General features: G+C 47.0%; 1 protein-coding gene across 3 annotated transcripts in view; it reads left to right on the plus strand.

Annotated features, from left to right (window-relative positions):
• The first annotated feature begins 6569 nt into the window (after nucleotides 1-6569).
• Nucleotides 6570-13179, plus strand: part of sbf1 (SET binding factor 1) — an 88067-nt gene continuing 81457 nt past the window's right edge. For all 3 annotated transcript variants that reach the window (XM_083757546.1, XM_083757547.1, XM_083757548.1), the window contains exon 1: nucleotides 6570-6800. In XM_083757546.1, coding sequence (XP_083613672.1) covers nucleotides 6746-6800 — 55 coding nt within the window. In that variant the 5' untranslated portion in view covers nucleotides 6570-6745. The remainder of the gene's footprint in view (nucleotides 6801-13179) is intronic.

Below are 13179 nucleotides of genomic sequence, written 5' to 3' on the forward strand. Positions count from 1 at the left end.
TGTTAACTGTGAGTGGACAACCCAATTAAGCATTACACTTGTTTACAACAGGGTCCACATTGTTCAATTCATCAAAACATTTAGAGACATACTTACTGTTACGATTAATCAAACTAATCGATGTAAACAATTATACACATTATTGACAAATGGTATTCAATAAAGTAACCGGTTAATAATCAATCTGTATTCTGGTAACTATAGTGAACACGACGTGACTATATAGTTACTACTTACTAGTTGTGTATTATTCGTACGTCTCTATTGTAAACAAGTGTAATGCTTTATGGTGTCGTCCACTCACTGTTAACAGTTGTTGTATTGAGTTGTACTTGAAATGTACTGTAATTCTGTTAAAAAACTGTTAATAAATCAATCAATCAATCAATCAATCAATTGACTCATTGTGAGCTGGTTATGTTTATTTCCACATTAACAAAACAGATTGCACACATTTTTATTTCAAGGACCTAGAGTGGACAAAATTATATTTTTTGTGCCACTGTTTTGTTTTTAAACCCTGCATGGGATTCGAAGAAGTTTTCAAGTGTTTAATATACTTGAAAACAAATTATAGCAGACAGATTTGGAAAACTGTACAATTAAAATAAAACAACAATGTCTTTCCTAACAGGATGAAAGTGGAGACCCAAAGTGGAGACCCCTAACCCAGACAGAAGTCCGAGAAGGGAGACACGTATACGGCAATGACTACTACGGAATAAATACCTTTTTAAACACATTTTAACAAAACATCTTCTTTGTTTTAACCAAAACATGTCACTTATACAGCCTCAGGGGACGACAGTGTGTGCTGCCAGGGTGTGGTTTCACGGTGGGAAAGATGATATAGTTGCCAGGAGGGAAGAACACACAGGTATAGATAATAATATTATCCTATTGTTCAGGTTGGCACCATTATATTATAATGGTGCCAACCTGACACACCTGAACAATTAACTCCTCATTATGAAAAGGACTGCATGTAGCTGACTGACACACCTGAACAACTAAATCTCGTTATATAAAAGTCTCAAGAGACTTATGAGGAATATTGAATGTGCTGATTTAACCCATTTTGACCTGAGATCAGATTCTAAAAATGCCTGACAGTTTTCTGAAAAAGCTATGTTTCTATGTCAGTCGTTCTTCGATTTTTCAAAAATAGCAGACCTACAATTTACAATTTATAATTTAGGCATTTAGCAGACGCTCTTAATCCAGAGCGACTTACATTTAAGCAAGAACAAAAGCATGGGAATACATCACATAAAAGTATTTATCATGAAACATGCGTAAGCTAAGAAAGTAACAGTGGAATATCTATATAATGAAACTATACATACACTATACATATAAACTATACATATTTACTACTATGCTATACATATGTACTATGGCGTGCTATGACTAAATACAATACAATTATAGTGCTGTCTACATAACATGCTATAAGTCTGTATAAAATGCTATCTAAGCCAACATAAATGCTATCTAAGGGGTTAGGGTAAGTGCTATGGGCCATGATGGAGTCTGAAAAGGTGGGTTTTCAGGCTACGGCGGAAGATTGGGAGTGATGCTGCAGTTCTGACTGCAATGGGAAGTGCATTCCACAGTTTTGGAGCCAGAAGGGAGAAGAGTTTGGGACGTGTGGAGCGTTGTCCCGGCGTTTTTAGTGAGGGTACTTCCAGCTTCCCTGCGTTGGCTGATCTGAGTGCGCGGGAGGGTTTACAAGCTCGTAGCGTTATGAGCTTGTAGATCTGCTATTTTTCAATAGCTAAAGTATAACATAATAATGCTAACACCAAAAGGGGTTCCCGCCCAGAATGGGTAAGCTCACAATGCATGAGAGCTTTCAAACTTTCAAAACATGTTTGGGGTTTGTGAACATCACTTTTTCTTAGTGACTGTGCCACCGTGCCCCCTGCCCTAGTCATGGTTTTAGTTGAAGAAATCAACAGTGCTTTAAAATCACATATTATTGTGTTTTTTTAAGTAATTGAAGGAGCATTCAGTGATTTGGGTGATTTGGAAAAAAAACCCGGTCCGCCCCGGTAACTAGATGTGCACATGCACGCTCTACAGTGGGGGGGCACACGCGACAGGCCAACAGCACACACACCAAGGCCCGCCCCTGCTCGATCATGATTGGCGGAAGGCCCCTCTCTATCCTGATTGGATGAAGGCTGGGCCACCTAGCCAAAAACGAAACCTACGTTTTTTTTACCACAGGCACAGGAAGACAGACAGCTAGGGAGGAACTCCTTATATGGTCAGCACACAGTAGGGAGTATTATCACAACAAAACAAAAAAAGTGATATTTGAATTAAGTGAAATCACTGAAAGGTGCAGTATCCAGATAGATAGAGTGAGACAGTGAGTGATAGTTGAGGTCAGAGCGAATGCTGCATAATCACTAAACACAGATATAACATTCTGTCCATTCAGGCACATACATGGTGTTATGGGTAAAACACGCACATTGACACAAAGCAGGAAGATAACAGTTTACTGTACACAAAATAAATGTGTTACATTTGCTTTGCCCTTTAATACTAAGCATAGCTCAAAGGCTTTCACATAATGGTGTCTGAGTGTCTCGACCTGTTCTTGTGTGCAAAATGTTAAAACGCGCGTTAAACGTTTTGGGTGTTGTTGCCAACATTTAGCCTTACTACTACTAATACCTCTACACTTTATAGTACAAGCACTACAAAGTAGCTGTTTTACTACTACTAATACCTCTACACTTTAAAGTACAAGCAATGCATTACAAAGTAGCTGTTTTACTGCTACTAATACCTCTACACTTTTTAGTACAAGCACTACAATACAAAGTATAGCTGTTTTACTACAGAATTTAATAAAATGAGACAACAATGTAAAATAATGGAGTAGTTTATTAGTGGTTTTCATTCAACTCTTTTCACATTTGAGCCACGGACCACCATAGTTAGCCTCTCAAGATCAAAAACTAAAGACTATTGTTGTTGTCGTTGGATAAGATGTTGTCCACAATTCCATGCTGTACTGATGTTGGTACCATTAGGAGAGATAACAGGCCAAACGATTAAAATATAAATGATTACCAGTCCATTTGGTTTCATTTTACCGCTTAAATCAGTCTTAAATTGCTTCAGCCTGTGTCCAGTCAACCTCTCGTCCACACACGCAGTACTGCTTCCGTAAAGTTGCATTGGGAAAACAAGCGGTTGTTTCACCACTATATCTAAAAATGTTACTTCCCCACTCCTATACGTTTATCATCTGTAGCTCTGCAGAAATACCTTTACCTTTTGGATACTTACACTGTGAAAAGGGTTTCCTTTTCTCCACTGCTCTTGGATAGCTGACTGACTGACTGACTGGCTGACTGACTGACTGACTGACTGACTGACTGACTGACTGGCTGACTGACTGACTGACTGACTGACTGACTGACTGACTGACTGACTGACTGGCTGACTGACTGACTGACTGACTGACTGACTGACTGACTGACTGAGGTGACTGACTGACTGACTGACTGACTGACTGACTGACTGACTGACTGACTGACTGACTGGCTGACTGACTGACTGACTGACAGGCTGACTGGCTGGCTGGCTGACTGACTGACTGACTGGCTGGCTGGCTGGCTGGCTGACTGACTGGCTGGCTGACTGACTGACTGACTGACTGACTGACTGACTGACTGACTGGCTGGCTGACTGACTGACTGACTGACTGACTGACTGACACACACCTGGCTGTGATGCTGTGCAACATGTTCAAACCACTTCCTGCCTCCAGTATACTGGTTAGTCGACTCAGGAAGCAACGTGATGATCACACTCTCTGTGATCACACAGTCTGACGTGTTACATATAGAACCAGCTGGTCTGCTTATATATATGGTATACTTATACTGTATACATACTGTATACAGTATACTTATCCCATTCTGACCTGAGATCAGATTCTAAAAATGTCTTCTATATCCTCACAGTTTTCTGAAAAAGCTGTGTTTCTATGTCAGTCGTTTCATCGTTTTCAATAGCAGATCTACAAGCTCATAGCGCGCCACCGAGTGGCGCGCTACGAGCTTGTAGGTCTGCTATTTTTCAATAGCTAAAGCATGACATAATGCTAACACCAAAATGGGTTCCCTTCCCGCCCAAAACGGGTTATTATATACAGTATATAGAACCAGGTCTCTGTTATTCTTACCTGAGTCTATATAAACTGAAGCTATAGACAGATACATTTGGGAGGGCTGAACAAAGGTTTAGGCTATACGAATGGCTCAGGATCACTTATTTTATTAGCATGCCAGATGCAGGAATTTCTACATTAAAGTAGGTCAGCCTAACAGTGATTGACACCTGCTGTATATATTATGCAGAAAGAGCATTTCATTGTTTAGTGTTGGATATTGCATATAGCCCTTCAGTCAGGACAACTCATGAACGGATGGAATATATATTTATTGAATATAAAATGACCATGAATATATTTATCATGGTTTGGCGATGAATTCTACTATACTACTGACATTATTGGCCTGTATTCCTTAGTGTTTTATCAACAGTGTTATGACAACTCCTCTCCGACGTTTAAGTCAGATAACAGCTGTGTGAGAAGTTGGGAAGAGGTATAGTTTCTGGTGCGCTGCCTCCCTCCCTCCCTGCTCGAGGCCTCTTCAGGAAACAGCATGAAATAAATACCATGCCTAGGATTGTTTTCAACCCTGGATAAGATAAGTGTAAGTATACTTTAGGCCAAAGGCTGCGGTCAGGAGGAAGTGGAGGACCTCTTCCCAGAGCTGTGATAGCGTTGGCAGCCAAGGACAGGTCAGGGAGGTCAGCACGGGACCGAGCGACGTGCAGAGAGCGTTAGAGGGGCAGGGGCTGAAATCCTGTTGAAATAGCAAAAAATAGCAGATCTACAAGCTCACAACGCGACGCGCTGAGAGCTTGTAGATCAGCTATTTTCGGGGCACAACCCAGCACTTCAGGAGACATTGGAAAAAAGCAATTCTCCTGAATGCTGGCATTTGCATTTCTTTCACCATGTAGTAAATGTTCTTTTTCTTTTCATGGAGCCCGAGGCCCGGCCATACTGATTAGCATACCTTTTAGGCCCTGCATCCCGGCAGGTCGGGTTCTGCGGGGTCTGCGTCAATCAATCAATCAATCAAGGTGCAAGGTTCAAGGTTCAACTTTATTGTCAACAATACCAGTTACAGGGTAAAAGGCACGTGCAATTTATTGTGCCTTAAAAGACCATACAACAGCTACAGTCTAGTGTCAAATAATCTGTATAAAAGAACTAAGTGCAAAACTAACAACTAATCAATCAATCAATCAATCAATCAATCAATCAATCAATCAATCAATCAATCAGTGTAGTGCAGCAGCACCGTGCTGAGGGTTTCACTGGCCTGCTCCACATGAATTCAGCACACTGGTCATGGCGACCCAAGCAGCTTATTGATTCCCATGCCAAATTTCAGTTAGCCTACATACTTCTCATTCCAACAGCACCTTTTAAAAACGTTATTATTGTGTGTGTGTTTGTGTGTGTGTGTGTGTGTGTGTGTGTGCGTGCATGCGTGCATGCGTGCATGCGTGCATGCGTGCGTGCGTGCGTGCGTGCGTGCGTGTGTGTTCTGATGTGCGAGTGTGTCCAATACACTAATGTGTCAGGTACACCAATACAGATTTAATATAACTATGGTTATAATGGTCCAATAAAATGTATAATTTACAATTTAGGCATTTATCAAACGCTCTTAATCCAGAGCGATAAGCAAGAACAAGCAAGAACAAAAAGCATGGAATACATCACATACATAAAAAGTAGTTTATGTTCATGAAACATGCGTAAGCTAAGAAATGTATCAGTGGAATATCTATATAATGATTATAAACTATACATACTATCCTATAGGCCTACTATTCATAGTATACTATAAAGTGCTATGACTACATAAAATGCAACCCATGTTGAGTGTTCGTTTTAACAAACAATGGAAGGAATGTGAATATGAATGTTAATAAAATTGCTTTATTGGGTTTTGATTGATTGATTGAAATATTTATTAACAGTTTGTAGAATTTACAGTACATTTTAAGCACAAACTCAATACAAAGACTGTCAACTGTGAGTGGACGACCCAATTAAGCATTACACTTGTTTACAACAGGGTCCACATTGTTCAATTCATCAAAACATTTAAAGACATACAACCATTTAGAGACATACAAATAGACATTTCTATGTAGCTAAAGAACAGAACAGGAATTCATCATATAATCATCATATAATCGTCCACTCACAGTTAAGTGTTTGTAAAAAAACGTAACATACATATCAGAATACAGATCTAATGGTTAACATATAATGGACCCGTTATAACCACTAGATCGGGTCCAATAGTAACTCTGCTTATAACGGGTCAGGTCCAATAGAAGTAACGGTCCCGTCTGGACGTGGTGGGACATTCCTGCCCATGCGCCCCTCCCTCCCTCCACTCGCAGTGCGCAGCCGCAGAGAGACGTCCCGTCAGTGTGTATGTGACAGACAGACAGTATGGCGGCGGGTGGAGGCTCCCTCCAGCTGGAGGAGTGATGATGATGATGCTACCCGGCCGTCACGGTTCCCTGGCCGCCTGCAGCCGCAGCTGGATGGACTAACGCATAGCGAGGACCCGGTAGCGACATAAGGGACCCGTCCGAGGCCCGGACCGTGGGGATAAGAAACATGGCCAGGCTCGCAGACTACTTCCTGGTGGTCGGCTACGATCTGGACCAGAGAGGTGAGCAGACTGACTGACTGGCTGGCTGGGTAGTGGGTACCACACACTGCTAACGGGCTAACATGCTAACAGGCTAACACCATAGAGTTGCACCCAGAGAGGTTAGCCTCCCAGGCTAACAAGCTAACGGGCTAACACCATAGTTACACCCAGAGAGGTTAGCCTCCCAGGCTAACGGGCTGCTAACAGGCTAACACCATAGAGTTGCACCCAGAGAGGTTAGCCTCCCAGGCTAACACCATAGAGTTGCACCGAGAGAGGTTAGCCTCCCAGGCTAACACCATAGAGTTACACCCAGAGAGGTTAGCCTCCCAGGCTAACAGCTAACAGGCTAACACCCAGAGACTCTTATACACCCACCCACCTCCACTGAACTATACACCACACAGTTACCCTCCCAGGCTAACATGCTACGCTACCCAGTGGGTAGCTCTGGGTGTTAGCCGGTTAGCTGTTTGGTTAGCCACGGCTTGCTCCAGAGGAGAGGAGAGGGCTGGGCTGCTCCCTCCCTCCCTCCCGGGTCCCCCCGCTCCGCCCCGGGACACCACGGTCCCCCACAGCCCGGAGAGGTGCTGTCAGAGCCGGGCGAGCCTTCCCACTGTGGGCCGGGGATGGATGTTGTGTTGTTGTTTAGGGCAGGCCTCACGTCACGTCACGGAGGATTAGTATAGTGTACTTAGTTAGCTATAGCTTGTCAACTGGTGTGTGTGAATGTGTGTCAGTGTGTGTGTGTGTGTGTGACACGCACACACATCCCTGTGAATGAGCGCTGCATGCATAATGTTCAGCTAGTTTACAGACAGCCTGACTGTTAACGGTCAGTCGTGTGTGTGTGCTGATGTGTTACTGACACATTGTGAGGCTTAATAGAGACTGATATATTTACCCCCCCCCCCCTCTTGTTGTGGAGTTGATTTCTGACCCTCTGGGTCCTTTGGGGACCCACGGTTACCTTTTCTGTACCGTCGTCCCAAACACAAAAGGTTAAAGCAATGGTCCCAAAAGGAGGGTCTAGCCATCAGTGGTGGTGCAAGAACAAGTGTCTCACTTATCTCTCTCTGTGTGTGTGTGTGTGTGTGTGTGTGTGTGTGCACGCATGCACACGTGGGGGTGTGTGTACTGTGACTGTCTTGGTGAAGTAGATCAGAAGTGAAGCTTGGAGCAAAGCAAAGCAAACTGTCTGTCTGTCATCACTAGTGTTGCTTAGCAGCGTAGTTGGTTGGTTAGTTAGTTAGTTAGTTAGTTGGTTAATGGTTAGTTAGTTAGCAGAATTGGGTACATTTCCAACGAACGTACAGGTCAAATACAAAAACTGTTACTTACTACTGCTACTAAGACTTGTTTTCCATTTTCAACTCATCAGAAAGTATACCATGGTGGCCTATCTAGTTGAACGTGGAACAGCACCACAACTATATCACCATGATTGAGATGAACCTTTTTGGTTCTTCTGGTGTGTTTTGAACGAGAATATATCTTCTCAGGGGAACAAGATGTGTGTGTGTGTGTGTGTGTTCTTTGTCTTTGTGTTCTGTTCTTAGTGTGTATGTTTGTGTGTCTGTGTGGATTAACCTACATGGCTTCTGTTTTGCCCCCGCCCAGATCCCCCTGACTTGTCCCCCCCGTCTAGAGAGCCCTGGTGTTGTTGAGTTGGAGAGGGTGTGTGTGTGTGTGTGTGTGTTTGTGTGTTGGGGAGGGTGTGTGTGTGACTGTGTATATGTGTGTGTGTTGGACCGTGTGTGTGTTGGACCGTTATCTGCCTCCCTCGGCCTAGATCTGAGCCGTATATAATGGTCCTTTTAATCATGAAATATTCACGGCAGGCCTTCTCCTTTATCCAGAGGAACGACGGCGTGTGTAGCTAAAGCTTGTAAACGTCGCACGGCCTCAAGTTTTTATTAATTTATTTATAGATTTTTTTTTCCTGAATGAATTATTTATTCAACGAGAGAGGGGAATTGTTGTTGCATGACAGGAAGATCTGTGCGAGTAAAAAAAGCTTTTAGTCGTGTTATCCAACGAAGTGGCAGCGAACATGACTTCTGGTGGTTGTCGTGTTGCTTTGGGAAGGTCTATATGAGGGTTCTGCTGTAGGGTGGGATGGGCAGGATGTTGGAACGTGGAGCGAACCATACGAACGCTGGGCCTGCAGACGCTGCACAATCTCTCCTTCCTGTGTTCTCTCTACCCCCCCCCCCCCATCCCCCTCTCCCCCCCCCCCCCCCCGCTGCTCTCTGCTGGAAGGAGGCCTAGCAGACTTTTGGACCGGGCCCGTTAAAAAACTTGAGCCGTTTAGGACTGAGGTCAGATTCTACAAAAAATTTCTTCTGAAAATCAAGACAGTTTTCTGGAAAAAATGTTTCTATGTGTCAGGGATTCTCAAACTATTTCATGTGAAGGATTCCCCCAAAAAATATATTTGACCCTCATCTCAGAATATTTGGTTCCAGAGAAAGAGAAACCCCCCCCAGAAGCAAAGTTCACCCTGAAAGAATATATATTCAAAGATTCGCGACACATTTTCACCATTTTCACCAAAAACAGCAGATCTACAAGCTCGTAGCGCGGCACTCGGTGCCGTGCTATACGAGCTTGTAGATCTGCTGTCGATAGCTAAACTAACAACGTAATGCTTTAAAACACCAAAAAGGGGTTCCCGTCCTGAGTGGGATAAAAAGTAAAAACGTGTTAAGACATCTGGGAAGCAGACATGCATGCATGGCATGCATGCATGCATGGCAGGCAGCATCACAGTGACTATATAGCTGTGGTGATCGAGGCTACTGTTTGCAGCCTCACAGTGACTCTCTAGCTGTCAAGGCTTCTGTTTTTGCCTTGTTAAAAAAGCAGGCAGTTAAACAGCTGTGTGACTGTGTGTGTGTGTGTGTGTGTGACGTGACGTGACGAGCCGATCATGACTGGCATTTCCTCACCGTTGCTTTACTTTACAAAACGTTGCTTCATGTGTGAAAAGTGTCACAACGAACAACTGAACTAACCGGTGCCTGTCTGTCGTGGTGGGTGTTTGACGGCTGTGGTCGCTGCCGGTGGCATGAGATGAATGGACATGACTTACTTTCTTACTTCCTTACTCTCCCACCTGACGCTCGTCTTTAGACTGCTCGCTACGAGTCGATGACTAATCTCCTAAACTATAGATCCTCCACAATCGACATCAATTTGTTGATGCTTCTTGCTCCAGTAGGTCTGTTTGCTTAGTTGGTGCTTTCCTATCCTGAACTCTTAACTTTTGTTGTTCCCTGACGTCATCATTAAGACTGAGAAGAGAGCACTTGTGTGTGAGTGTGTGCGCTCACTCGTGTGTGTGTGTGTGTGTGTGTGTGTGCGCGCGCACATGTGGAGGCGTTGCCACTTGCCAACACTTGCTCCACATCCTACTGTCTGCTGTTGAGACAGTCGTGGAATGTTTTTCTTTTGCCAGTATCGTCTGTCTGTCTGTCTGTCTGTCTGTCTGTCTGTCTGTCTGTCTGTCTGTCTGTCTGTCTGTCTGTCTGTCTGTCTGTCTGTCTGTGTGAAACCTGTCTGTCTGTCTGTCTGTCTGTGTGAAACCTGTCTGTCTGTGTGAAACCTGTCTGTCTGTCTGTCTGTGTGAAACCTGTCTGTCTGTCTGTCTGTCTGTCTGTGTGAAACCTGTCTGTCTGCTTGGTGACATCATCATGCGTTTCTGAGGGATGACATCATCATCGCTGCTTGTTGCATTGTTGTTGTTGGCAACATTAACCCATTAAGACCTGAGGACTTGATTCTACATAATGTCTTCTAAATCGTATCACTTCTGAGAAACCTCGTGTTTCTATAGCAGTGGTGCTCAAACCATTTCATATCATTTCATGTAATTGGCCGCCGGACCCCCCCCATCTGAAAATATGTTGTTCCATGGGATTTTAGATGGACCCAGGGGTGGTCTTTTAGATGGACCCAGGGGTGGTCTTTTAGATGGACCCAGGGGTGGTCTTTTAGATGGATGGACCCATGGGTGGTCTTTTAGATGGATGGACCCATGGGTGGTCTTTTAGATTGGCGTTGTGAGCTTGTAAATCTGCTATTTTCAGCATGCAACACCACGTCACACAGCGAAGAATATACCAGGTTTCACGTGGGAGATATTTGTTGTTGTCCGAAGCCCAACACACACCGGCTCCGTCCGACGCGTTGCTGCGCCGCGCCGCCTGGAAAATAGAACTGGTTCTATTGGCGCGACGCGGCGGACGGAGCCGGTGTGTGATAGGTTAATTGAAAATAATGGAGGCGGCTGTTTTGACGCGCGGCGGTCGCAGACGGTGTGTGATGGGCTCGAGTCGATCATGTATGTAGCCTGGCCTTGCTTGAACACAGCCTGCACACACACAGCCTGCACACAGCCTGCACACAGCCTGCACACACACAGCCTGCACACAGCCTGCACACACACAGCCTGCACACAGCCTGCACACACACAGCCTGCACACAGCCTGCACACAGCCTGCACACAGCCTGCACACAGCCTGCACACACAGCCTGCACACACACAGCCTGCACACAGCCTGCACACACACAGCCTGCACACAGCCTGCACACAGCCTGCACACAGCCTGCACACAGCCTGCACACACACAGCCTGCACACACACAGCCTGCACACAGCCTGCACACACACAGCCTGCACACAGCCTGCACACAGCCTGCACACAGCCTGCACACAGCCTGCACACACAGCCTGCACACAGCCTGCACACGGCCTGCACACAGCCTGCTCACAGCCTGCACACAGCCTGCACACAGCCTGCACACAGCCTGCACACAGCCTGCTCACAGCCTGCTCACAGCCTGCACACAGCCTGCACACAGCCTGCACACAGCCTGCACACAGCCTGCACACACAGCCTGCACACAGCCTGCTCACAGCCTGCACACAGCCTGCACACAGTCTGCACACACACAGCCTGCACACAGCCTGCACACAGCCTGCACACAGCCTGCACACAGCCTGCACACACAGCCTGCACACAGCCTGCACACGGCCTGCACACGGCCTGCTCACAGCCTGCACACAGCCTGCACACAGCCTGCACACAGCCTGCACACAGCCTGCTCACAGCCTGCTCACAGCCTGCACACAGCCTGCACACAGCCTGCACACAGCCTGCACACAGCCTGCACACACAGCCTGCACACAGCCTGCTCACAGCCTGCACACAGCCTGCACACAGCCTGCACACAGCCTGCACACAGCCTGCACACACAGCCTGCACACAGCCTGCACACACAGCCTGCACACAGCCTGCACACACAGCCTGCACACAGCCTGCACACACAGCCTGCACACAGCCTGCACACGGCCTGCACACAGCCTGCTCACAGCCTGCACACAGCCTGCACACACACAGCCTGCACACAGCCTGCACACAGCCTGCACACAGCCTGCACACACACAGCCTGCACACAGCCTGCACACACACAGCCTGCACACAGCCTGAACACAGCCTGCACACACACAGCCTGCACACAGCCTGCACACACACAGCCTGCACACAGCCTGCACACAGCCTGCACACACACAGCCTGAACACAGCCTGCACACAGCCTGCACACACACAGCCTGCACACAGCCTGCACACAGCCTGCACACACACAGCCTGAACACAGCCTGCACACACACAGCCTGCACACGGCCTGCACACAGCCTGCACACAGCCTGCACACGGCCTGCACACAGCCTGCACACAGCCTGCACACAGCCTGCACACACACAGCCTGAACACAGCCTGCACACAGCCTGCACACAGCCTGCACACACACAGCCTGCACACAGCCTGCACACACACACAGCCTGCACACAGCCTGCACACAGCCTGCTCACAGCCTGCACACGGCCTGTGCACTGCCTGCACACGGCCTGTGCACTGCCTGCACACAGCCTGCACACAGCCTGCACACAGCCTGCTCACAGCCTGCTCACAGCCTGCACACAGCCTGCACACAGCCTGCACACAGCCTGCACACACACAGCCTGCACACACACAGCCTGCACACAGCCTGCACACACACAGCCTGCACACAGCCTGCACACACACAGCCTGCACACAGCCTGCACACACACAGCCTGCACACAGCCTGCACACGGCCTGCACAGTGCACACACACAGCCTGCACACAGCCTGCACACAGCCTGCTCACAGCCTGCACACACACAGCCTGCACACAGCCTGCACACACACAGCCTGCACACACACAGCCTGCACACAGCCTGCACACAGCCTGCTCACAGCCTGCACACACACAGCCTGCACACAGCCTGCACACACACAGCCTGCACACACACAGCCTGCACACAGCCTGCTCACAGCCTGCACACACACAGCCTGCACACAGCCTGCACA

This window comes from Protomyctophum parallelum (assembly GCF_964188405.1).
Source record: "Protomyctophum parallelum genome assembly, chromosome: 22".
Classification (NCBI taxonomy): Eukaryota; Metazoa; Chordata; class Actinopteri; order Myctophiformes; family Myctophidae; genus Protomyctophum; species Protomyctophum parallelum.